Source organism: Photinus pyralis, unplaced genomic scaffold (genome assembly GCF_008802855.1).
Source record: "Photinus pyralis isolate 1611_PpyrPB1 unplaced genomic scaffold, Ppyr1.3 Ppyr1.4_LG2, whole genome shotgun sequence".
NCBI lineage: Eukaryota > Metazoa > Arthropoda > Insecta > Coleoptera > Lampyridae > Photinus > Photinus pyralis.
This window is the reverse complement of record NW_022170403.1, coordinates 46,312,563-46,336,412: the sequence shown is the minus strand read 5'-3', so window position 1 is coordinate 46,336,412 and position 23,850 is coordinate 46,312,563. Positions and strand designations below refer to the sequence as shown.

The following is a 23,850-nucleotide window of genomic DNA, read 5'->3' as shown; positions in this document are numbered from 1 at the left end:
ATTTTTAGAAAATTTTTGAAAATATTTTCCAGCGATTCTTCATAACCGATTTACCCAATAATTTTTTTACCCCGTCATACGACGAACATTATAAGTGATAGTATTAACAGATGCAGTATTTTGTTCTCTAAAAAAAACTTATTTAGACTTTTGCTCTAAAATAATTAGGGGAGCTAGTAATTTATATAAAGAAATTACCATTGAAATCTCTATGCTTCGTCGCGCAAGGTACCACCCAGTATAAGTACTCGCATGTGTGTTACAGTATAACTGTGTATATCTTTTGAAATAAATTACCTACATATTTTTGATGCGTTCCTATCTTTCGAAAATACCTCAACTCATTTTTTCTATTTCGATTTTTAAATGTTCTTATTTTCTATTTCGATTTTTAAATGTTCTTATTAACGCACTGTTTTCCGCTCAAAACAGTGCGTTAATGAGACCTATTAACGCACCGTTTTTAAGTTGGTATTAAAGTGGAAAACCTAAATTCACTACCCTATTTGACATTCGATTGTATTTATTTACAAATTAGGGTTATGTTTTGATATACAGAAAGACAAGATTCCCTTTCTATTTGATTAAAAGCGAGACATGTAAGGCTGATAAAGTGTTAATCAAATTACAAGAAGAACAATATGAAAAAACCACTTAATTACTTTCTCCCAAAACTCAAAAGGGAATTAAATATTACGGTATGTAGCGTAAGAACCGAGATATCAACAATGTGGGGCTTTGAGGTAAATTTTTACATTAATGATTATGCCTCTTTTTGTAGCACGTTCAACATCTACGTGCAATCTGTGACCAATGATTGCTAGTGCGAATAGTGTACCTATCTTCCAAAAAAGACCTACAGGTTATAAAGGAGATTTCGAATGGGGAAAGGATGACAACGAGGATACCTTCGGAACACATTAAACAATATTTTAAAGAAGCAGCTTATTGCTTTTAGCACTTGTCCTGCGTTATTAATATCGTGAGTCTGATTTGTGTAGTATCGTTATGCTCCTAAGAGGAAGTGACAATCCGAAGCCGAACCCGTCCTAGTGAGTGACACCTATCACGTAACAACAACCCACTAAGGACCGATCCGTTAGTGACCGTTAATGGCAAATCGCGAAAAGAAACCTCAACGACTCAATTTCACATAACTTATATAAAAGGACAAGGACTGTATTTTGCCTTTATGAATTGTTCCACAGTTAATGTACTAATTTCTGAAGGTTATTAATTAAAACAAAATTGATGAGACTGCATTTAAATAAGAGAAATATTTGGGGCGTCGTACTGCCAACTTAATACAACCTGCACTAGTAGGTACAACTTCTATATCAAAATTCCCTAATTACAAAAAATTACTATAACATCATTTTGATAAAAATTTCTCGAAAATATCTTCTCAATAGAAAATATACTATAGTTTAATTAATCAACGACTTAATCCCACAAAATCAGATACGTATTAGATTAAGGTATAACAAAGACCAAAGATATAATTAAAAACTGAAGTTTATAAATGTGATGTTGAATGTGATACAGAATCATGGAGAAACGGAATACCGTATAAATTTGCGACACGTGTGGTATAGGTAGGAAAAAATTTAAAAATGTTTCCATAGCTTCGGAATTTTATATCTGTAAACCAATTCTATTATCGTATTGAATTGATGTCAATTTCGTTCTGAAAGTACGTGCTACCGTTCACAAGCAAATAATTTGATACAAAAGCAATAAATGGTATTGCATTATAAAATTTTCGTAAATAAATTTACAGATGGTAAAATGAATGAACATATGGTTCCTATAAATCAATATCTCAACAAAATTTAATGTGAAAACTATCTGACTGATCGGTAGATATCGCAATTTCCGTTTATCATGGCTCTAATAACACATTTGATACAGGTTGTGCTTAGTCCACAAATCCTTACTCGAGTTCTCATTTAATGTTACCTTTCAGCAGTAAATAGTTTGGTCGGGACTGTTGACAGCCATAAAACCATGTTATATCCTAGTTAAACTTTTTAAGGGGGATATTTATGGCAGATTTACCTCAAAACTGTTGGCGAGCTATATATTTTTCTTCCATTATTACTACTAAACACTAAACAGTAACTCGGAAAGCTAAACCACAATTCTACTGTTTATAGATTATGTCATTGTGTTGTACAAGATCGCAACACCGGATCCGAAAAAATCGTGATTCGGTTGTAAAATTCATCTTCATTTCACATTTTTACACACTTTGCAAGGTAATAATAATTTACTTTGACTATTAAATTGTAAATTAATTAATATTAGTCATTCAATTAAAAAACTACGGCATGTGCCTTTCAATTAGCAATGATATATACCTACGGACACTTTTTCACTGTGGCTCAGATAATTGCATCATTCGTTTAATGGAGACCTCCACTTCTCCGTTGGAAATTTCATTATTCAGTAAATGGCATATATATATATCTATTCCATAATCATTGGTTTGTATGGATGTACATTGCGCCCACGTTCGTAGTAGGTAAGTATAATATTGTTGAGGCGTTGTTTATGAGGCATGAAGGAATGAAAACAAAAGTCTGGAGTTTCAAGTGAATACAAGTATAACCATTGAATAAATGGGGTTTTTATTAACCTTAATTGACGAATTTTCAACAGCGCCAATATCATAATCAAACCGTTCTATTAAAAAATATGTTCTAATCAAATAGCTAATTAATCAGGGGTTGTATTCAAATCTTATGGAACTTTAAAAGTTAACCCAACGCGTTCATTTTAAGATTTAAAATTAAAAACCCAATGATATAGCTACAAGGTTACGGCATAGCGGTGCGGCGTTTGACTCGACTGCTGCGGGTCCAGGGCGCGGTTTAGCTGCTGAGCGTACCTGTGTGGCTGGTTGGACTACTGCGGGTCGGCAGCGGCGCGGATGGGCGAGCGGTGACTTTCAGTCTCAGAAAAACCAATTTAAGGGGTAAGAAGACTTTCCGTTACTCGCGCTCCTACTTGGTACATGGTGATCGCGGAACAGTAGTAAGTTGGCATAATAGCTTCTGTAGCGGTGTCGGTTTGATGCACTTGCTGAATGGCTTCCCGGCGTTCTTCTATACCGTGGGTGTAGGTTCCTTGGTTTTCATTCTCCTCTCTTCCGGTCTGGCCAGGTCGTAATCTAAAAACGCCTTAAGGGAATCCAAATTTTGCAAAAACTTCGTGTTCCAATATGATGGTGATGCCGGCGGCTGTGGTTTGTCGCAACACTGCGCCTGAATTTCGGGAAGTCAGGGGACGTAATGGCGGAGCCAGTTGCTCAGACCCAAGAAGTTGCGGAGCTGCCTGCACGAAGAGATTCTACGTGCTCCGGAAGTGGCTGGTTGTAGTCTGCCATGGTGAAAGGTGGTCTTGAGCCCGAACGGCATCACTCGAAACTGGTAGCAGGCGCCGGCCGTTGGGTGTTGAGAAGGCGGTGAGATTTCAGTGCGAGAGGGACTTACCCGTATCCCGATTTCGAGATCCAATGTGGAGAACACCTTCGCTGTCCCTAGTGCCTGAAGTGTTTCGTGGATAAGCGGTGCACAATTGCAGTAGAATTTGGTGCGTGATCGAGGCAGTGGTAGACGGGACGGACACCTAAAAAAAGGTGGTTCAAAATGCGTACCGCAGTTCTTAGAACCTGGGCATCAGAGATATGGGAAAGCCATGCTGTTCCTCTTCGAGCTTCGACGTAATAGTCTCGGTTGGCTTGGCAGAGCGGGAGATGGTTTATCGGCGCTCTCTATCTCAGTGGACACATCCGAGACCGTTATCTATGAATATGGTGAGGCGGTGGCGGCCCTCTGAGTTCTATGGTTACATTAATTAGCCCGAATTGTGGTGGGTCATGTATCGGGTGGATGACGGCCAGGGAAGAGGTGGCACCCCGGGGCAGCTGTAATGATGATGTTGAGGTTTGAGACAGTAATCGCAGGCGGGCAGGAAAGCTTGCCTCACGGAAAGGCTGGCGCCTGGCGGTATGGTATCTTCCTCGATAACCTCCAGGAAATGTAGCATCTAGACCACATTCTGGGGGCTCGTAGACGCACGATTGGTCGTACCTGCGGTTGTAGAACTTCGCGTTCAGCCTGATAGTCGGGCAATCGTAGTGGTCCGTAACCCACTGTCGCACTTCAGGATACGTAATGGTTCACGGCTTCCGCCAGCTGGCGCATATTTTCTGGAGTCGCTACTCGGTCAGGGCGCGCTGGGCGTCGGATGGAACTCCATTTTTGGCGAATTTCTCCAGGTCGTTAAAGAAGATAACGGGGTCTTTGAGTTAGTTCCCGGAGAAGGTTGGGAGGCCGGTGGTGGTGCTTTTCAATGTTTAGAGTGCGCCCACCAGATGGTTTGAGTCACCGTTGTCGGGATCGTTTGCTCTGCGCCCGTGCTTGTAGTAGCGGCAGATGTGGTGCTCATAATGATGACGGTAAGCGAAGCACTTCGGGTGCGCGGATTCTGTGACTTCAATTCCACATCGAAGAAACAATCAACGAGAAACCACGCACAAAAATCTGATCAGTCCGTGCATTCCGAACCATGTCCAAGTCCCGGGGGAGGAACCAAACCATTACACATCAAATCATCCACAAAAGTGAATCGAGACCTACTGGTGCATAAACAATCAAGGTATTTATGAATAATTATATTGCTCTATCGCGTTGTAATTTTACCGCTTTTTGATCTTCCTTGTAGTTTGCCTTATTGTGCTTTATAAAATAGCGCCGTAGCCATTTTATCCCAACTATACTTATACATTTATAACACAGCCCTGGGATGTATCACTAACGTTAAACTTAATGCGCGGGTTATCTATCAAAAACGTCATTTTGCCTATACATATTATAGTAACATAATAACCATCTACAAGTATATTGACAAGCCGTGCTGAGAATTTTGGCAACACTGCAGGTAGGGCCGATTTCCGAATACAACTTTGTAGATTTCAGGTGTATTTTAGGTGTAATAATCCTATTTACCTGTTTTAACACAATGAAATTGCGACGATTTGCCTTCCTCCGTATTGAATCAACGGAAATTATTATTCAGGTAAGTTACTAAACGAAATATATCGATTTGTTGTCATAACCTCTAAAGCAGCTTACTCTTTACGGGACACTTTACAAGTACTTGTATTTATTCAAGTACACGTACAAGCTCAAATATGACCTACACACTACGTGGCCGCTCGGTTTCGCCGAAAAAAAACCCAAGTACAAGTTAGTCCCCATGGAAATTGATAGCGAAACTGGAGCGACAGCATCATTTGTAGTGCCGAACAGTGGCAACCTTCTAATCTAAGGAAAAACAAAAAAAAATGCAGAAAGCGAAGGTGCTGGGTATCATCTCATTATGCAGAAGCAGATAACGGCAAGTAATATCTTGAAATAATACAATTATTATTTTATTAGCTTGTATTTCAGGTATTCTAGCACGGACAGATCAAATCGATATTCTGAAGGAACCTTCCGACTTATTCCCAGGAATTCATGGTACGGGAATTTGAAGTCTACGGAGCTCACCTCTTTAAGCTTTTTACCTACACCCACTGGAGTAGCGACCGGCTTACAGTCTGCTATTCCGAATCTCACCTAGAAGTCGTTGAAATTAAGTGCCAAAGCGTATGCTTCACAGTGGCGTACGTAGAAATTTATTCTGGGGGGGGGGGGGGGGGGATTGAACAAGTTCGTGGTACATACAGTCACCCAGTGCGTACTAGAAGGGGGAGGGAGGGGGATAAGAAATAGAAATTGTAAGGATAGAAATTGAAATACACAGAATAAGAATGCAAGTATAATAATTAATAATGAAGTACGCACCTATAGTAAACATTTAACTTTAAAGCACAAAGTTCAACCGTCGAGGTTTTTTGGCTAATTCAACAATCACCTTCTACGTCACATTGTATCTCCCGATGAATTGCCAACATAGCAAGTCCATTTTGTCGTTGCTGTGTAGTGGTATTCCTCAAGTAAGTTTTATTTTATTTCTTACTGCTGACAGGCTTTATTGCTTTTGCTTTAATTAGTCAACGAAAACTTTCAATAATAGGTAGGTAGTAAGCAGTAAATATGTATAATTCCTGTTTTTAAAATTTAAAATTCTTATTTTCGTGAAAGGCAGGACGCAGGTACCTCACCTCAGTAGCAGTACTAAGTACCTGATACCTATTTGTTATTTTGGGCATCAATGTAGCGAATTGCCGATCGATGCCGAATAGCCAAATCGTGGACTGCCAACACTGATCAACAATCGTCGCGTCGTTACCATCTAATGGCAACGCTGTATGCGCAATCTGTGGGAAATGACGAAGCCTTCGCACTTTGCCTGCATGTTTAGGCATTTCGCGAAATCCCTAAAGAGAGGCAGGCGAAGTGCGAACTGCAGCTCAGTTTCTTACTTTGCCCGTTGCATTTGTCATTTTGCAAAATACCGGAATTCGCAGTTTGCCGGTAACATATATACCTATATGCCAATATTTTTAAGTGGGCAGAGCGGATTGCGGAGTATTACCTAAATACCTAATAGCTATGATGATAACTCAATTCTTCTGGGGGGGGGGGGATATATCCCCTTCATCCCCTCCGTAAATACGCCACTGACTGCTTCACCTCGACCTCTTTCGACAGAAGTTCATCAATTTACAGCGTTCCGAATTTTAAAGTCGAATAAAAATGTTATTATCCATTTTTGTAAATGAATAAAATATATGTAAGCTGCCTAAATAGTCCAGTCAACCTGTGTTTTTAGTGGGAAAAAAATAGTATAAAGCTAATTTTTTCCCCATCGACTACTACCATTTAGACAAGTGTTTAGCCAAAAGTCCCCGCCCCTACCCCCCTTGCTTCCCCCCTGTGCCACCCTAAACATGAAAAGTGTAAGGGTTTCGTAAATCGCGTCTCTCTCGATTACTAAACAACATATCGGATTGCAATTTGTTTTATTCTCTTTGCTATAACATTGTCTACAAATAAGTTTCAGTTGACTTTCGTCGTCGTAANNNAATAGTATATTATATACCGCGGGACTGAAGTAGTACTTTTAACCCCGAAGGTAAAGTTTATGGCCCGACCGAGGGGAGGGCCATAATTTACCTGAGGGATTAAGACCACTACTTCAGTCGCAAGGTATATACGATATTTTTCGTACTTCCGAAACCGAAACACTTAATATGTATGAAGTTAGAGAACGCGTTCTTTCAAAAAATCGCTGCTTAACAAGTTACCATAGGAACGTTGCGTTGGTATGACAATCCCTATGCCATGGTAACCAAAATAATTTGGAAACTGTCATTGCTAGTGTCATAATTTTGGTGGTGGGTGACAAAGGTGTATTTGATATTGATAAAAAGCAGCCAAAGTAGGTATAGAATTGATACCACCGAAATCCAAAAAACTATATGAGCAGTAGTACGATGCGTTTAAGAAGTAGTGCCGCATACAAAATGTGGAACAACCGACTGAAATTGCCTTGTTAGTAATTTCATCCTTCCGGGATTTTCGTCTAAATTTAATCCCGGCGGGACAAACAGTGACACTTCAGTACTTGTCATAATGGAGTGAAGTTCTTACTTTAGTCCCGGAAGTACGAAAAACTATTTAAAATACGTTTTTTAGCTTGTACCTATACAAAGGACTTATTAATATTTGACACAAACTTAAAAAGGGTGGAATTTAGGTTTCACTGAGACTCGTTGGGTTTTGTTTAGATAAAATGCAATAGTGTACCTTACAGTTTAAAAAAACACTCTCACTATATTATTATACGACATTATTAGCATTGCAACGCCGCGCCGCCGGCCCCACCTCGACGGAACCCGCCACTACTGGGTAAGCATTCTGCATTACACCGGCTGAATCTTCAACAAAGTACTATTTCATATCATTTTAAAGGTAATAATGGGAGCTACAACTTTTGTAGGTAACATTTTTTGATAAAAAGTCGGCGTGAAAATTTCTGCGACAAAAAGTAAAATTACGTGCCGAAAAATATACAACCTTTTACCTTTTCATAGGAATTACCAACAAACGGTAAAAATTACGAGGAAAGTCAACTTAAACTTATTTGCAGACAATGTTATAGCAAAGAGAATAAAACAAATTGCAATCCGATATGTTGTTTAGTAATCGAGAGAGACGCGATTTACGAAACTCTTACACTTTTCCTGTTTAGGGGGGTACAGGGAGGGAAGCAAGGGGGGTAAGGGCGGGGAGTTTTCGCTAAACACTTGTCTAAATGGTAGTAGTCGATGGGAAAAAAATTAGCTTTATACTATTTTTATCCTTCAACTGGTGTTCTACGACACAGGTTGACTGGACTAAAAGCAGGCCTTCCACGTGCATTCATTTCATCGAACTTGGAGTGTACACTCCTACAAACAGACCAAGTTCGAATGTGGAAGTGGTCATCGCGCAAAGTTTGCATCGTTATTGGTGCGGAGCGAAGAGTTTTTGCCCATGATACTACAACCAAAGAGTAACCACTCTTTGCTACAACTTAACAAGTATCGTGAGTTTTGCCCATCCTACATTCTTGGCGCGGAGCGAGGCTGGGCGCGCGCGTGGATGTGGTTGTCGCTCCAGTTAATCACATAAGTGAGATAGATTTACGCATTGTAGTATATGAGGAACCGAAAACGCATATCGTTGTTTTCGCCACAATCGTACCTGTATTTGTTCGCCAAGTTTGTACGAACCATGTGCGAACGTGAAAGTGGTGTTTCAACATTCTGTTCCAAGTTCGAAGACATGGCGTTAATTCAAAGTTCGATGAAATGAATGCCGCACATCAAAAGCATTGAACCATGGTCGTGGTTGTCGTTACTTTCGGTTACTTTTGGTTCGTGATTATTAGTGGAACATATCACCAAAGCTATATCTAACCTAAAAAATGTGTCAAATTCTTGACAGTTTTACAGCCTTTATGCCAAATGTACATTGCCGAAAGTAATATTAATTACCAGATATTTGTATGCGCCGCTTTATTATTGAACACCTTCCAAAGGAAAATTTTTGTAGACCTCTTACAGAATTCAATGTAATTTGGATGTTATACATCTTAAACAATTGTTAATTACGTTCAATTTTTTATTGGTACATCATTGAAAATTGGTCTGCTTTGGATTACTTTCTTAACACGGGGCTCGCGTATTTTCACTTTGCGATCTTGACGCACTTTCCATCAAGCTATGATTTGTTTGACTTTGACCTCGACTTTGACGTTTCCAGCATATTGTTTTTAACCGGGCAACACCAAGCTTTTATCGTGGGTAGATTGGTTGCAACCAGACATAACCAAATTCGATGAACCGCGTTCCATAAAAAAAAGTTCGAATGCAAAATAACGTTTTTTGGCAGATAATCTGCAAGTTAAGTTTGACGTTTCTGATAGATCACAGGGCTGAAAAGGCGATTTAACTCTTTTTGGAAACATTACAGCGGTTTGGTTAGAATTGTTTTTAGATGGCTTACAAGAGCACTCCATCGCGCAATCTAACTGTTCATGGGGTGAGTATATGGTTTTTTTTGTAGGAGCTTACTTCGCGTGGGAAACATTTTTTTTCACATTCTTTATTTGCAGCTTAGACGTAGGTTCTATTCCCTATACTTACATGTAGCTATCTGTTTCTTGCAATACACACTAAGTTTGAGTAAGTCATGATGTGCTTAGAATTGAATTTACAATTTACAGTTCTACCAACTAATTTTTAGTGATATTTTGGCCGGCCTAGGCCGGAAAAAGATAAGTTCCTGAACGCATTTGGCTACGGAAAACAAAGCTATTTGAAAGACAGAGATACAAAAAGATAATGTATAGCCACAAGTAGGTTTGTAGGTATTTATAAGGAGAAAAAAGCTCAAATTTAATGTCTATTTTTGTAAAACACGGGGTTTATTTTTATTTAATGATAGATGTCGCTACATTTACTCATTAATTAACAAGAGTGGGAATTAAGTTATTCTTGCCTACAAAATAGACATCTACAAAATGACGGTGTTTTAAAGTGGTGGTAGAGAAATGTTTTACCCTGAAGCGAGATGTGTATGCAAACAAGCAAATGCGCTGCGCGACTAGTTGTAAATATTAATTGACTCTTTAAAAATGAATACTCTATGTAATCTAATTTGTAAACGGACATTCATGTTTAAGTGCTTGTTTACCACCTCATTTCACCTAAAGCCTTTGACTGTGTGTCACACGACATCTTGGTTAAGAAACTAAAGCGTTTATATAATTTTAGCAACCTAAGTTGCGCATTAATCCAGTCATACTTAAAAGGCAGGAAGCAATGTGTGTTATACAACTCTAGAATGTCGGAAGCAATACCTGTTACACTTGGCGTACCCCAAGGGTCAACACTTGGTCCTTTATTATTTCTAATGTATATAAACGACATGCCATCTGTTTTATCACCATCTACTCGTTGCATATTGTACGCGGATGATGTTACGCTCACTTGCAGCAGTAAGGAGTCGAATATAGCCTATGCTAATATCGAATTGGATATTAAAGCTCTCGAACGCTGGTGTGCAATTCATAACTTGAAGTTGAATTCTGATAAAACGTCAATTATCTGTTACTCATTACGTACGCAGAATGCAATCAACGTTTCCGATCGCACTAGTGGCTCTTTTCTGGGGTGTGTAATTGATCAGCGTCTCAATTTTAATACGCATTGTGAAAATTTATGCAGACAAGTCAGCAAATCATTATATTTATTAAGAAGATTAAAGGACATGTCATCTTTTGCAGTACGAAAAAATGCCTACTTTGCTTTGGTACACAGCAAACTCACTTACGCTATTTTAGCCTGGGGACATTGTGCGTCATGGAAATCCGTTTTCAGGCTCCAACGTAAATGCATAAGAACCTTGACTAGTTTAGGACATCGGGACGATTACTGTAACAAATTTGTAGAACTGAATATTCTAACATTACCCTGTGTATATATTTTGGAATCAGTTCTTTATGCAAAGGCTAACATGTCAATGTACAATTTTCATTCCGAAGTACATTCCTATAATACTCGCCAGAAGGACAATATTAAAAAAAACTACTGTCGTTTAACTACCTCACAAAATGGGGCAATTTATCAGGCCCAAACACTTTTCAACAGTATTCCGTTCTGTATTAGGCACTTAAGTCTAAAATGGTTTAAAAAGAAAGTTAAAACATTCTTTTTGGCAAATGCTTTTTATAGTTACGAGGAATATTTGAGTGCAGTTGGGAATTGGAATTTGAAAGTTTAAGACGTGTTGTTTGTTTTATAATTATATCGTTTGTAATTTATATTTTATACTAACTATTATTTATTGTGTTATGTTAGACTTTTTGTTATGGTTTATATATTATTAGATAATAATGACAACTGTAAATGCCTGTTAATGCATACTATACGAAACTATTAAATATTAAACTNAAAGTCTTTGACTGTATGTCACACGACATCTTGGTTAACAAACTAAAGCGTGTATATAATTTTAGCAACCTAAGTTGCGCATTAATCCAGTCATACTTAAAAGGCAGGAAGCAATGTGTGTTATACAACTCTAGAATTTCGGAAGCAATACCTGTTACACTTGGCGTACCCCAAGGGTCAACACTTGGTCCTTTATTATTTCTAATGTATATAAACGACATGTCATCTGTTTTATCACCATCTACTCGTTGTATATTGTACGCGGACGATGTTACGCTCACTTGCAGCAGTAAGGAGTCGAATATACCCTATGCTAATATCGAATTGGATATTAAAGCTCTCGAACGCTGGTGTGCAATTCATAACTTGGAAGTTGAATTCTGATAAAACGTCAATTATTTGTTACTCATTACGTAAACAGAATGCAATCAATGTTTCTGGTCGCACTAGTGGCTCTTTTCTGGGGTGTGTAATTGATCGGCGTCTCAATTTTAATACGCATTGTGAAAATTTATGCAGACAAGTCAGCAAATCATTATATTTATTAAGAAGATTAAAGGACATGTCATCTTTTGCAGTACGAAAAAATGCCTACTTTGCTTTGGTACACAGCAAACTCACTTACGCTATTTTAGCCTGGGGACATTGTGCGTCATGGAAATCGGTTTTCAGACTCCAACGTAAATGCATAAGAACCTTGGCTAGTTTAGGACATCGGGACGATTGCCGTAACAAATTTGTAGAACTGAATATTCTAACATTACCCTGTGTATATATTTTGGAATCGGTTCTTTATGCAAAGGCTAACATGTCAATGTACAATTTTCATTCCGAAGTACATTCCTATAATACTCGCCAGAAGGACAATATTAAAAAAAAACTACTGTCGCTTAACTACCTCACAAAATGGGGCAATTTATCAGGCCCAAACACTTTTCAACAGTATCCCGTTCTGTATTAGGCACTTAAGTCTAAAATGGTTTAAAAAGAAAGTTAAAACATTCTTATTGGCAAATGCCTTTTATAGTTACGAGGAATATTTGAGTGCAGTTGAGAATTGGAATTTGGAAGTTTAAGACGTGTTGCTTGTTTTATAACTATTATTGTGTTATGTTAGACTTTTTGTTATGCTTTATATATTTAGATAATTAATGACAACTGTAAATGCCTGTATATGCATACTACAGGAAACTATTAAACTATTAAAAAGTAGAATTTCTTATTATTTTCGTTTTTTGTAAAGCACAGTTTTCGGTAATAGCTACAATCAATTAATCAAGCAGTGATGAGTGACAGTTACCTGTTTTTATTTTCTAACAAATTGTTACTTTTTCAACACTACACAGAGAGTTTTCTTGACCGCAACCAATATATCATTCATAAGTTCGGGGTAGTTTACAAATAAGCGGAGTTCGAACAGAGACTCGATAAATTTCTAATTATTGCCAGAATAACAATTTAATGCTTAGAAATTTGGAAACAGCATTGAATGAATTAGTACGTGACAGTTACTTCCGACATGTAAAAAGTGCCGGATGTTTCGATATCTGCTTACATTTATGAAAATATGTAAGTTTATGATCCGTGAACATAATATTGCACAACACATCCAATTTAATGACAGTGACTACAATTAGGGAGCACTGCGCTCGTTTCCACAAATTGGTCGGCGGAAGTGCATGGGAGACATTTACATTTAGCCGTAGACAATTGCATAGCAAAGAAATCAATCACACTGCGGATTTTATCTGGGTCAAAAGTTCAACATCTGATCAGTACAAACAACTGATAATAGAGTACCTTGTGCACTTGTAAAATATTATCAAAAGAGAACTACTCCGTAGGGAAATTGAGCTTTTAGCTGGGAATATTGCTCAGCGGCAAATCCGATGACCGCATTAAATTTTTATAATCAGTTGGCCGCGCCATAATTTATGACATTTCCTACATTTATAATGACCCTCTGTGGTTAAAGTTACCCTCTTATGGACCTAAACTGTTTTACATTATGTGGGGTTAAATCAGCAAATTCTCGTTGCCCAACTTCACTGTTATAATTCTGAAACTTGGTAATCTTCTTACATTGTTCTTGCTGTAGTTTATGGCGTGCTTACCTAGGCGTTATGCATAAGTGTTTCAACAAATTTATTTGCATTTCTACTGAATGGGTATGTGCCTTTAAAAATGAAGCTTCGAGTAGTACGATCAAGCACTAGTATCAAAATGCTTTTCACAACAATGATGGCTTGATAGTTCATTTAAAAGTTTTTGTTTGTATTCCTGCACAAAAGCTGTTTAGGAAGTTGTATGTGGATAAAGCCAAATAGAGCAAAGCCACTTCCTACTTCACATATCAATCAACTGCGATTGAATTCAAATGTCATCGCTTCGAATGACAGCAAGAGCATTTTTTTTACTTATAGCGGTGGGATAATTTTCAATAAAGAAATTTCACGGCCTTTATTTCTTTAACGTATAATTATTCCATTCCAATTATTCGCCCAATTATGAAGTAAAGTTCAAAGATAAACTTCATTAGGCGAATTTCTGCTCGTTAATCTGAACTATTCCGTTCCCGAAAGGCCGTTGCATTGAAACGTAATAATGCGTACCGTCAGACCTATATAATTTGATATTCAGGAAGATTTCGTCGGGAAGACAATTTATTTTTATTGAAATGTATGGAAATAAATATAAAAAGGAGCGTTTACTTAAATCTTTTGTGTAAAATGAAGTTGGGGAATTACGAAGTGTCTGCGTAAATGTGACAAAATGGAACCAATTGAAAGGATTCAATGACTGATTTCGGAGAAATGAATAATGTAATTTGAATTAGATTCTGTTGTATATTTACGCGTCCCATTCATGGCATGAAAGAAAGTTACACGTTTAGAAATGTTCAAGAACTAGACCATCGTATTCAGAAATATTTAAATCTAAGGAGAATATCTTGCTACTATTCCCTAAAGGTAGGTAGATATCGGTAGCCGTTAGCGTAACCATTTCATTTATAGGATTTCTAATTTGAAAACCCTCCGAATAGTGTGACAAACCGACAAACGAATATATTTTAAACGGCGAGGAAAGTACCACTGTAGTATTTTAATATGTGGTAGGTACCACGATCAGTCGGTAGATTTTGTAGTTGGCAATTACATGGAATCGGTATCTCGAGAACAATAATATGTCGAAAAATGACCCAAAACATTTTTTAATTTGAATGGATATTTATTAAACGAAATATTTAAAATTGTTTGTTTTTTTGGTTTTTTTTATTATTAAATATATTGTTATTTAATACCTACCACAATCTGACTGTTTACAACTTTTTTTACGACTTCATAAATCATAGTTTTAGAATGTGATGTCATCCTAAAAAATTTTAGATGGCAACCTATTTGTTAGCAATGTTATATAGGTAATATTTTGTTTTCTCTCACGTATGTGGACTTATCTTAAAGAAAAGCAAATTATTTTATTAAAACTATTAAATACAATATTTTAATAACTTTAATTTAATAAAAGATCTTCAAACTGTTCACCATTAACCGTCAGACAATGAGCTATTCTACTGGAAAACCCTCGTACTACATTCTGAAGCTGAACCGTGTCAGCTGGTATTTCTTGTATTTTTTTCGAATACGAGTTTTCAGTTTTCCTAGCATAACGCAATGTAAAGGCGTTGAGTTATTTAAAATGGGCCATAGCAAAATTTAAATTGCGCAAATTGTTCTCAAATTTTGGCCTTGCGCTTAGTTATTTCACTTAATATAGTTGAATTCTTCTCCGCCAGGGGGCTAGTTTTGACACTATGATCCAAAATCCTAAAAAAATAAAATAAATCGAATGGAATTATATGACTTTTTTTATGAAAAAGTAGCCAAATAACACCCAAAGAGGCCAGTGAAAACCGTTTTTCAAGATCTCTTTCCTAACCTCAAATATTGGGAAAATGAGATTAATTAATTAATAAAAATGCTTAAATCTTATTTGAGGTGTTTCCGGTATTTGTCGATGGCGCGAAAGATTGTTTGGAAAAGGACCCTATACTTTTAAGTAGGCCTTGGAAAATTAAACAAATCAAACAGCCGTAATTTGTAAATTATTCTGTTGTGTTTACATTCAGAAAGTGCAGTTTTTTAAATTTGTAATCTTTTCTAAAATTCCGATATTTAACCAAGAAGCATTAAATATGCTGGCGATATATTTTAAGTATTTTCAAAATACGACCATCGCTGCCCACATCTTCTATTTGCGTTATCTGAATCGACCACGAACCATCTTATACCGTGGTTTTAACTAGTTCTAATTTGGCTTGCATCTAAATTGGGCGGTCGGATCGTTGATTAATGAATATTCGCGTAAATTATAATAATTGGTCGAGGAAATGAAGTACTATTTAACACAAAAAATAAGCATAAATTTATTTAATACACCACCCTCACTTAAAATTAACAGTGTGTTCATAATTCTATTTATGCATGCCTGCCTTTACTGTGAAAGTAAATCTTTTTATAAACAACTTCGTTTTAACGTGTTTAAAAGGCAACATAAAATACTGTTTTCGCACTTTTGATTCAATGAAAACTTTCAGTTATGTAGTAGGTACGGAAGATTGACTTCAAACAGAAACATTTTTTTTTTCTTATTCAGCACTGCCAATTAGTTTCGGTCTTCATGAACACGCTTTTATAATTCATGCTTTTCGCTTGTGAAATGTGAAATAAATAGTTCAACTTTATAAATAATATCCTCGTATCATTGTGTGTATAATACACCGGAATTGAAACGCAAAATAAATTGGCATCCGGTATTAACCCTTTAGGCACAAATTGCTTTGCAGTTTCTAAATGAACAAAACGTACTATAAGGTACTCACCCCTGATCTCTCCATCTGTCTCTACTGTTGTTTCTGTCATCATAAGTATTCCATCCACTCGCATAACCGGTACTATACTCTGGCCGGCCTACTGCAAAGTAGTATCCCCGTCCACTGTTGTCAAATCCCGATGTACCTCTCGTAGTTTCATCCCATGGTCGATAGCCACTGTCACTTTTTACGTAGTATCTATCATCATTGCGATACCTGTAGCGATCGTCCTTATCGTACCTGTCTCTATCATTTCCTCGGTCGGGATAGTAGTAGTCGTAGTAATCTGGTCTTCTATCGTATCGATCCCTGTCGTACCGATCACGAGTGTCATATCGGCGATCATCATTATACCTCCTTACGTCATAATAACGTTTGTCATAGTCGTCATAATACCGATCTCGCCCTCGGTCGTCATACCCATCTCTGTAGTACCGGTCATCGTATCTATCGTACCGATCGTATTTGTCGTCGTATCTACCTCTGTATTCATACGGATATCTGTAATAGTCGCGATTGTAATAATCGCAACGAATGCAACGTTTCCCTATATTCGCATTTTCCCGTTCCCTCGCTTCTGCATTGTCTTCCGGCTTTATTGTTAATGACGACACTTTTTGAACGGATGAATCTGATCCGTACCGATTTGGATAATATTGAGCTTCCCTTTCTTCTCGTGGCTGTTGATTTAAATTAAATATATCTTCTAGTCTAGCACTTTGAGATTCCAGGATTATCAGCAAAAATATGAACACTCCACATAATAACGATGAAAGGGGGGCCTGAAAAAAAAGACGGTTAAAGAGGTTGACAAACTTTCGTTCAAACAAGGTTGGGTATGATTTTTGACGGCAGTTACTATACTGGATTCATTTTAAGAAGGTAGAGGTAGAAGGCATAGGGAAGCTTTGACCGTCACTGTGATTGGTTAAAACACGAGTCAGTATTACAAAGAAACATAAAACGGATGGTGAATTTTGTAAGGTGGTAGTTTATGTTGCCAACTCAACTGTCGAAGTGTCATTAGTCAAAGATTTATTTCTGTTCGCAGTGCTGAATATTTCTACTTTACAGTGATTTGGTGCCGTTTTATATTTTTCTTGTATGTGTTTATCTTCAAACACAGCGCCATCTACTACCTTCTTATAATGAATGCAGTATGTACAGGTCTAATATCTATCGTGTCGATTTTTCATGTTACCGTTGAATCTATCTGAGATTTCTATGGCAACAAAGGCATTGGAAGTTAATTATCAGACAAATCTAACTGAAACACAAAACACCGGACCTATGCACTTTTTTAGTGTAATGGGTTGTAACGCGTGACCGCTTTGCAATTTTAAATACTATTGTTTTTGAATTTGTATTTTGTTCAACATAGGGAAACTTACACGTATACCGCGTCATATATAGTACACGTGAACAAAAGTAGGTATGTCTAGAGATAAAAGCCATAAACGTGTGCGTTTCGAGAAAGACGCAGTCTGTTTTAGTAGATAAGACGCTCGGCCGACCGTGTTGCCAAGTCTAAATACCGCCGCGACCGAGAGGTAGGAACGCTTTCAGGCGTATGGTTGTCTATGTGTAAAAAACAAAGGCCTTGCTGGCTGCGGTCGGTTCCGTTTTCGGTTTTTCTAACGGGTGAAATACAAATAGCCAACGAAGCAAGCGAGCGGGCGAGCAAACACGTACTATAGACCATTCGCACCTTAGTATGCAGTATGGGGCTTATGGAGAAACAGTACATGCTTGCCAAACTTATTATAGGATCGATTACTGCACCGTAAAACGGTAGTTTAGACACTATTTATTACTTTTTAACCTAACCTCAGAAGTCAAAAAGGTAAATTAATAACAAGTTGTAATTGTTTGTCAAATGTGGCCGAGAACAGCTTGTATTTATTAAGTCCCCAAAAATTTACAAATGTACAGTATAATACATATTAGTCACTGGAATCGAATTGAAATTCATCGGAAGATGACTGCGACACTTGAATTATAAATTCTTCAACATCATCTTGAAGATAATCTGCTGCCCACATGCCATCTTCGATAGTTTTCACGTGATTGACATAATGTTGCCAATTTTGAACCGTAACTTGTGAATAACCCATTTTTATTAATTCTTCCATGTCCTTTATTTTAAATGTTTTGTTATTCATTTTGATATGATGTTTAACTTGAGCCCACACCATTTCAATGGGATTTAATTCACAATGGTATGGAGGTAAACGGAGAATCTCGTAACCTTTTTCTTGTGCAATAACATCAAGCTTATTTTTGTCGTAGTGATGCCGAACATGCGCAACAGAAGCCAGTAGGTCTCGTTTTAATGGATTTTCTTCAATCGGTACATTTTTCTCACGAAGCCAATCTATAATGTGTTCTTTTCTCCACGACATTGTTGGTATCTTCTCCAACTTTCTACTGTGGTACGAGGCATTGTCAATAACAATGACTGAATTCGGTGGCACATTTGGTAGAAGCTGTTCAAAAAACCACTTTTCATAAGTGTCTGCATCCATTTCGTTGTGTGCATCAGCAGTGTTCTTTTTGCAGAGAAAAGTCAGTTCCGCGCCCGGAATAAAACCATTATCACCACCAGCATGTACTAACGCAAAGCGAGGCCCTAGACCAGTGGGTGATTTTAAACCTGTACTGAGTCCTTTGATGAATGCCTGACGATTGCTTTCAACGGTGGTGTCATGCCACGCCCTGCTCACCGAATGACCAATGTTAACCCATGACTCATCCGTATACACAATATTTTTACCTAAAATATAAATATTATGTAATTTGCAATTAAATATAATAAAAAGATTAAGCACCTTCTTCTCTCAACTTCCTGATGCGACGTAGGTATTTATGTCTCCATCGTATAATATCATCCCGTTCAATAAGGATACTCTTGCGGCCAACCTTCTTAAATTCAAAACCCATATCTTTCAAGAGATTGAATAATGTGGTGCGTTTAAAGTTGGGTAGATCGTTATCGTCATTTACGGAAGCTAAGATGCTGTTCATAGTTGGTGGAATATTTGTAATGAAGAAGTTATGCACTTTACGTCGAATGACTGATTGCACATTTTCATCATACACATGAAGACGATCATTGCTTTGTTTCCCTTTTCTTTGCTTGCGTTTTTTCGGGCTTGATACACCTTCGTTTCCGTCTTCCTTTTTAATGGCATAGATGCTCCGTTCAGAACAACATAAAGCTTTACTTGCTCCTTTCACAGCTGCAGTAACGTTCATCGTTCCCGAGAAATAGTTCAGCACGTTGATAATGAGGTGTTTCTCCTTCCGGCTAAAACACTCTCCTTTATGGCGTTTCACGTTAGCAGATCCTGCTTCAGCTTCGGCTTCCATTTAATGGGATATTCTAAAAAGATGAAATCAAATAACGGTTCTACAAGAACACTCAAAGTTACCTTGTATATAAAGTACGAGATGGAGGCGTTCTTAAAAGAACGATTTTTTTTAAAGCAATGAGACAATAAAATGTGTTAAATACGAAAGACAAAAACGAACCACACACGTAATGACAATACAAGAAGATTTGACGTTATATTTTGTTTTAAAGCTTAAATTCAATCATATGTAAGTTTGGCATCATTACGGTAAGGAATAAGGATAGCGTTATTGAAGAATGACGCAAATTAGTAAAGGAGGGATATAGTCCATAAGACCCCATACTGCATACTAAGGTGCGAATGCTCTATATATAGGTGAGAAAAAATTATTTCTGGCGTGCTTTACTGTGTTGTCCACGTCGCTGAGAAACATTTGTTTAATTCTAATTTATGACCAAAGGGTGAGTTATTGGCGACTTTACTTTTACGAGATAATGGGCAAGAGAAAACGTGCTGGTACCCTGAATTATTGCAAAGACATTTGATTCTGTCATACACGCGAAGAAACTGTTTCAAGTCGTAGTAGCGCTTTTCATCCTAAAATAACGATTAAATCAACTGAGTTGAGTCATTTTATAATGCATTAGTTTATAAATAAAGCTTCAACGACATACGGTAGAAAATTTAAAGACAATTAATTGGTGCACCTATTCGCAGCAAACACTTAATGAATTGGTCAAAATTAATATTAACACGGTGGAATATTGACCTTCTATTCCTGTGCATAAGCAAGATTTTAAGCATCATGTTCGAGGGTTTGAAGCAGCTTTGCTTGTATTCAAAATTTATACAGACATTTTTCAGTTAGATTTTTCCATTCAAAAAGGCGCTAACTTTGCCTGGGCGGTGCAGAAACTTCAGCTGTACTATAACAAACGATCTCTTTTCATATTTTTAAGTTGAATCTACCTTTTCCAACGAAAGATAAAATCAAATGTAACCTAAAGGTACTCTCATCCACATCAATAAGTTACTTTAAATTTTTTGTTTGTTTAAACTATATGTAGAGGTCGATTATGTTCAGCAAGTTGCAGACTATGCATACAAATTTTGTTTAATATTCCTAAACTAAGCGGTTTGAGGTCTTCCATTTTATTAATTGGGAATTTGCATTTAAATTCAGTGATAATACCATTCCTTTGGGTGGATTAATATTTTGTTTAGCACTCAGAGATGTTTTTATATTTTGAACAGCAGAATGTACCAGTAATTTATTATGTGTAAAAGACGAAAGTTTAGATAAGGATCAAATTTCGCATTGATACGTGATCACGAGATAGAAATTGCATTTTTTAATTTTTTTTTATGAACCTGTAAAGAGAAATGGAATTATTGGTTACAGCTCCGATTGAGTGGAGATTACATCCGTTAGGTGCGCTCTTAAAAAAACTTGAACTTTGACAACGGTCCCATATTTTTCCGATGTCGGAGAAAGGCGTAATTAATTAAAAGCAGTTTTAATTTTTTTGAACGTATCAAAGGTATTTGTTTGTCTAACGTATGGGTGGCACTCCCGTGTTACAGACGTCGTCTGATCGCATCAGCGGCCTTCTGCGTGACCTAACGACAGTCGTGGTATGACTGCCGAGACAGCGAGATTTACATGCCCTACGAAACATAGTAGTCAGGAGATGTTCTGTACCAGTAAAAACTGGCAAGTTTTGGGATTCGAACTCACTACCTGTGAGGTTAGAGTCCAAGTCATAAACCGTTATGCCAAACTGACTACTTATTATTATTACCTGTATCAAAGGTATAAGCGTACGAGACGGGAATTGCAGTTTGTCCCTACTCGAAATGCACGTTTTTTAGATAAATAGAAAATACACTATTAAATTTTCATTTTCACAAAGATGAAACTTTGTCAAATGTTGAAGGTGTGAGTACTGGGTGCAGTAAGGGTTGTCTGCCAGTCCTGTGTTGGTGCGTTTAGTGTGGGTGTTGTTTCAAAGATGCAATAACTGTTGGCTAGAGACAATTGATTTATAGCCGGCTTATTAAAACTAGGTAGTTAAAATAAAATGCAATTGTTGACCATATGTACGAAACAGTTGAGAATAAAAATACAGTTTCTTAGCGTTTCTGTCTTCATATAACTTCTACTTTAGTTTTCCAATAATTGCTTGTTCCTCCTGGGCCACCCTGTATTTGAAAAAATAATCAAGTTAATGGTGTAAACTAACAATCTGTTATTAGATAAATTAGGCTAAATGTTTTTTTGTGGTAATGTAAATTAAAAACAACGTTGGTCTATATTGATCAGTTATTGCCCATTCAAAATATTCATATTTTTATTTTTTTAAATTTAATTTAACCTTTATTTTTGAGTGGGCGTGGTTTCAGCCAAGGCTGCTCTACCAACCCAACCCACTATACATTTACAAATATCCGTGCCTTTTTCATCTGTGGCAGAGATGGGCATTTCATTAGATCAGTTTCGAGCATTCTGCCGGCTACTCTGAATTAGGTTTTCCTGCAGTTTTCCTAATTCCTAAGGTAAATACTGGAGTAGTATTAAACAACAAGTAAGATCTTCTGCAGAAGTACCTCTAAAAAGCATTATGCGGGTCACTCTGTAATTGGACGAAAGCCTGTTGAGGGCCCAGAACAAGAGGGGACAATAAATAAATAAATAAAATGCGTGAACCCGGATTCGAACCAGGGACCCTTAGCACTACAGTCCAGCTTTAACTGGCGCAGGCCACACCTCCAAAACTATCAAAGTTGTAGGGGTGAACGTCGTTTGGTTTACATCAAATAATAATCGACTGTTCCAAATTCAGAGAATGAAGGGCTTGCCAATGATGTCAGTCAGATAATAAAAATAACGCAATAGATTATGCATAATATTCGTTTTTTTTATTTTTGGAAAAAATTAAAGAATATTATGAGACGCTTTGGGCCGCTATACTGTCGTCTACTGATCTTAACAGAACATCTACAATATAGGGTGCCCAACGAAGAGCTGATTCGAATGCTGCATTGAAAACTAGCGTGAATAGATTTTTGAAAATTCGTATATAAGGACTATTTCAACAAACATATTTTCAGTTTTGACTACTTCTGGTTTTACCGTAAGCTAGCCCCTAGGCTAGCCCGCACTTCAATATTTGAATGTGATGCTCCAGATTTTATTCATTTTTTTGGCCTTATTGTTAAAATAAAGAGTTAGGGGGTCAACTTGGCCTGCAGGTGTCGGCAGGAACGAGTGGTACAGATCGACGGAAGTCATAGCCAGCCAGCGTGCGCGCGATCTAAGCCTTGCTCATACAGGTACGAGCTCCATCTTTCAGGTTGTCATATCAAACGACGCATTCTACCCCATTCGAAGCGTTCGGATGTTCAGGAGAGCACGGGCTCAGCGAGTTGCCTAATTAATTTACGATGATCGCGGATAAGCGATCGCGATTTTTATTTACATGACCCTTGAGCGAGAGAGTCGAATGCTGCCATGTCTCCCTTTATTGCCGGACGCGTAAATTACAGAGGGATGAGATGTTTCTAATGAAGTTTGTCACATCTTAATAATTGAGCTCTGACCATTACCCTCATTTAATTAGCTAGTTCCCTTAGTAATATCACACCCCGTATGTTCCAGTGCAAGTGTATCTAATACATGTACATATAATATTGGACTCACATGATTGTTGAACACCCAGTACAAGTCTACTGCTCAAATGACCAGGCCATAAATCAGAATAATGACCGCCACACAACTTAATGTCACAATATTAAGGTATTTCCAAACAGCTTGTCCATTGGGAAGCATCTAACTACCGCATCCATTATATTATTTATATTTCGAGCAGAATTATTCAAGGGCCCAATGCGATTTAATTCTGCAGCACAAATAAATTGAACCTTTATGCAAATCGTATGAGTGTACAGTGTATGCTAATTTATTCATATTTTGAATAGTGTGTAATAAAGTTTATGAGATTTCCTTTAATTTTCTGTGTAATTACGTAACAAACATAAGCATTAACTTCGCAGAGTTATAATTAAGATAGTCATTCTCGCATATCGAATACAAAATGTTCTGTAATGATCAATTACAAGTTAAATACTGTTAATACTAAGGTACGCAAACAACACTTCTATAATATTAAGGTTTT

At 37.3% G+C, this 23,850-nt stretch overlaps 1 protein-coding gene across 1 annotated transcript in view; it reads right to left on the bottom strand.

Annotated features, from left to right (window-relative positions):
• The window catches only part of LOC116165079, a 42,588-nt gene that overhangs the window by 5,219 nt on the left and 13,519 nt on the right, over positions 1-23,850 (bottom strand). The window contains exon 2 of the mRNA XM_031479359.1: positions 16,332-17,104. Coding sequence (XP_031335219.1) covers positions 16,332-17,104 — 773 coding nt within the window. The remainder of the gene's footprint in view (positions 1-16,331; positions 17,105-23,850) is intronic.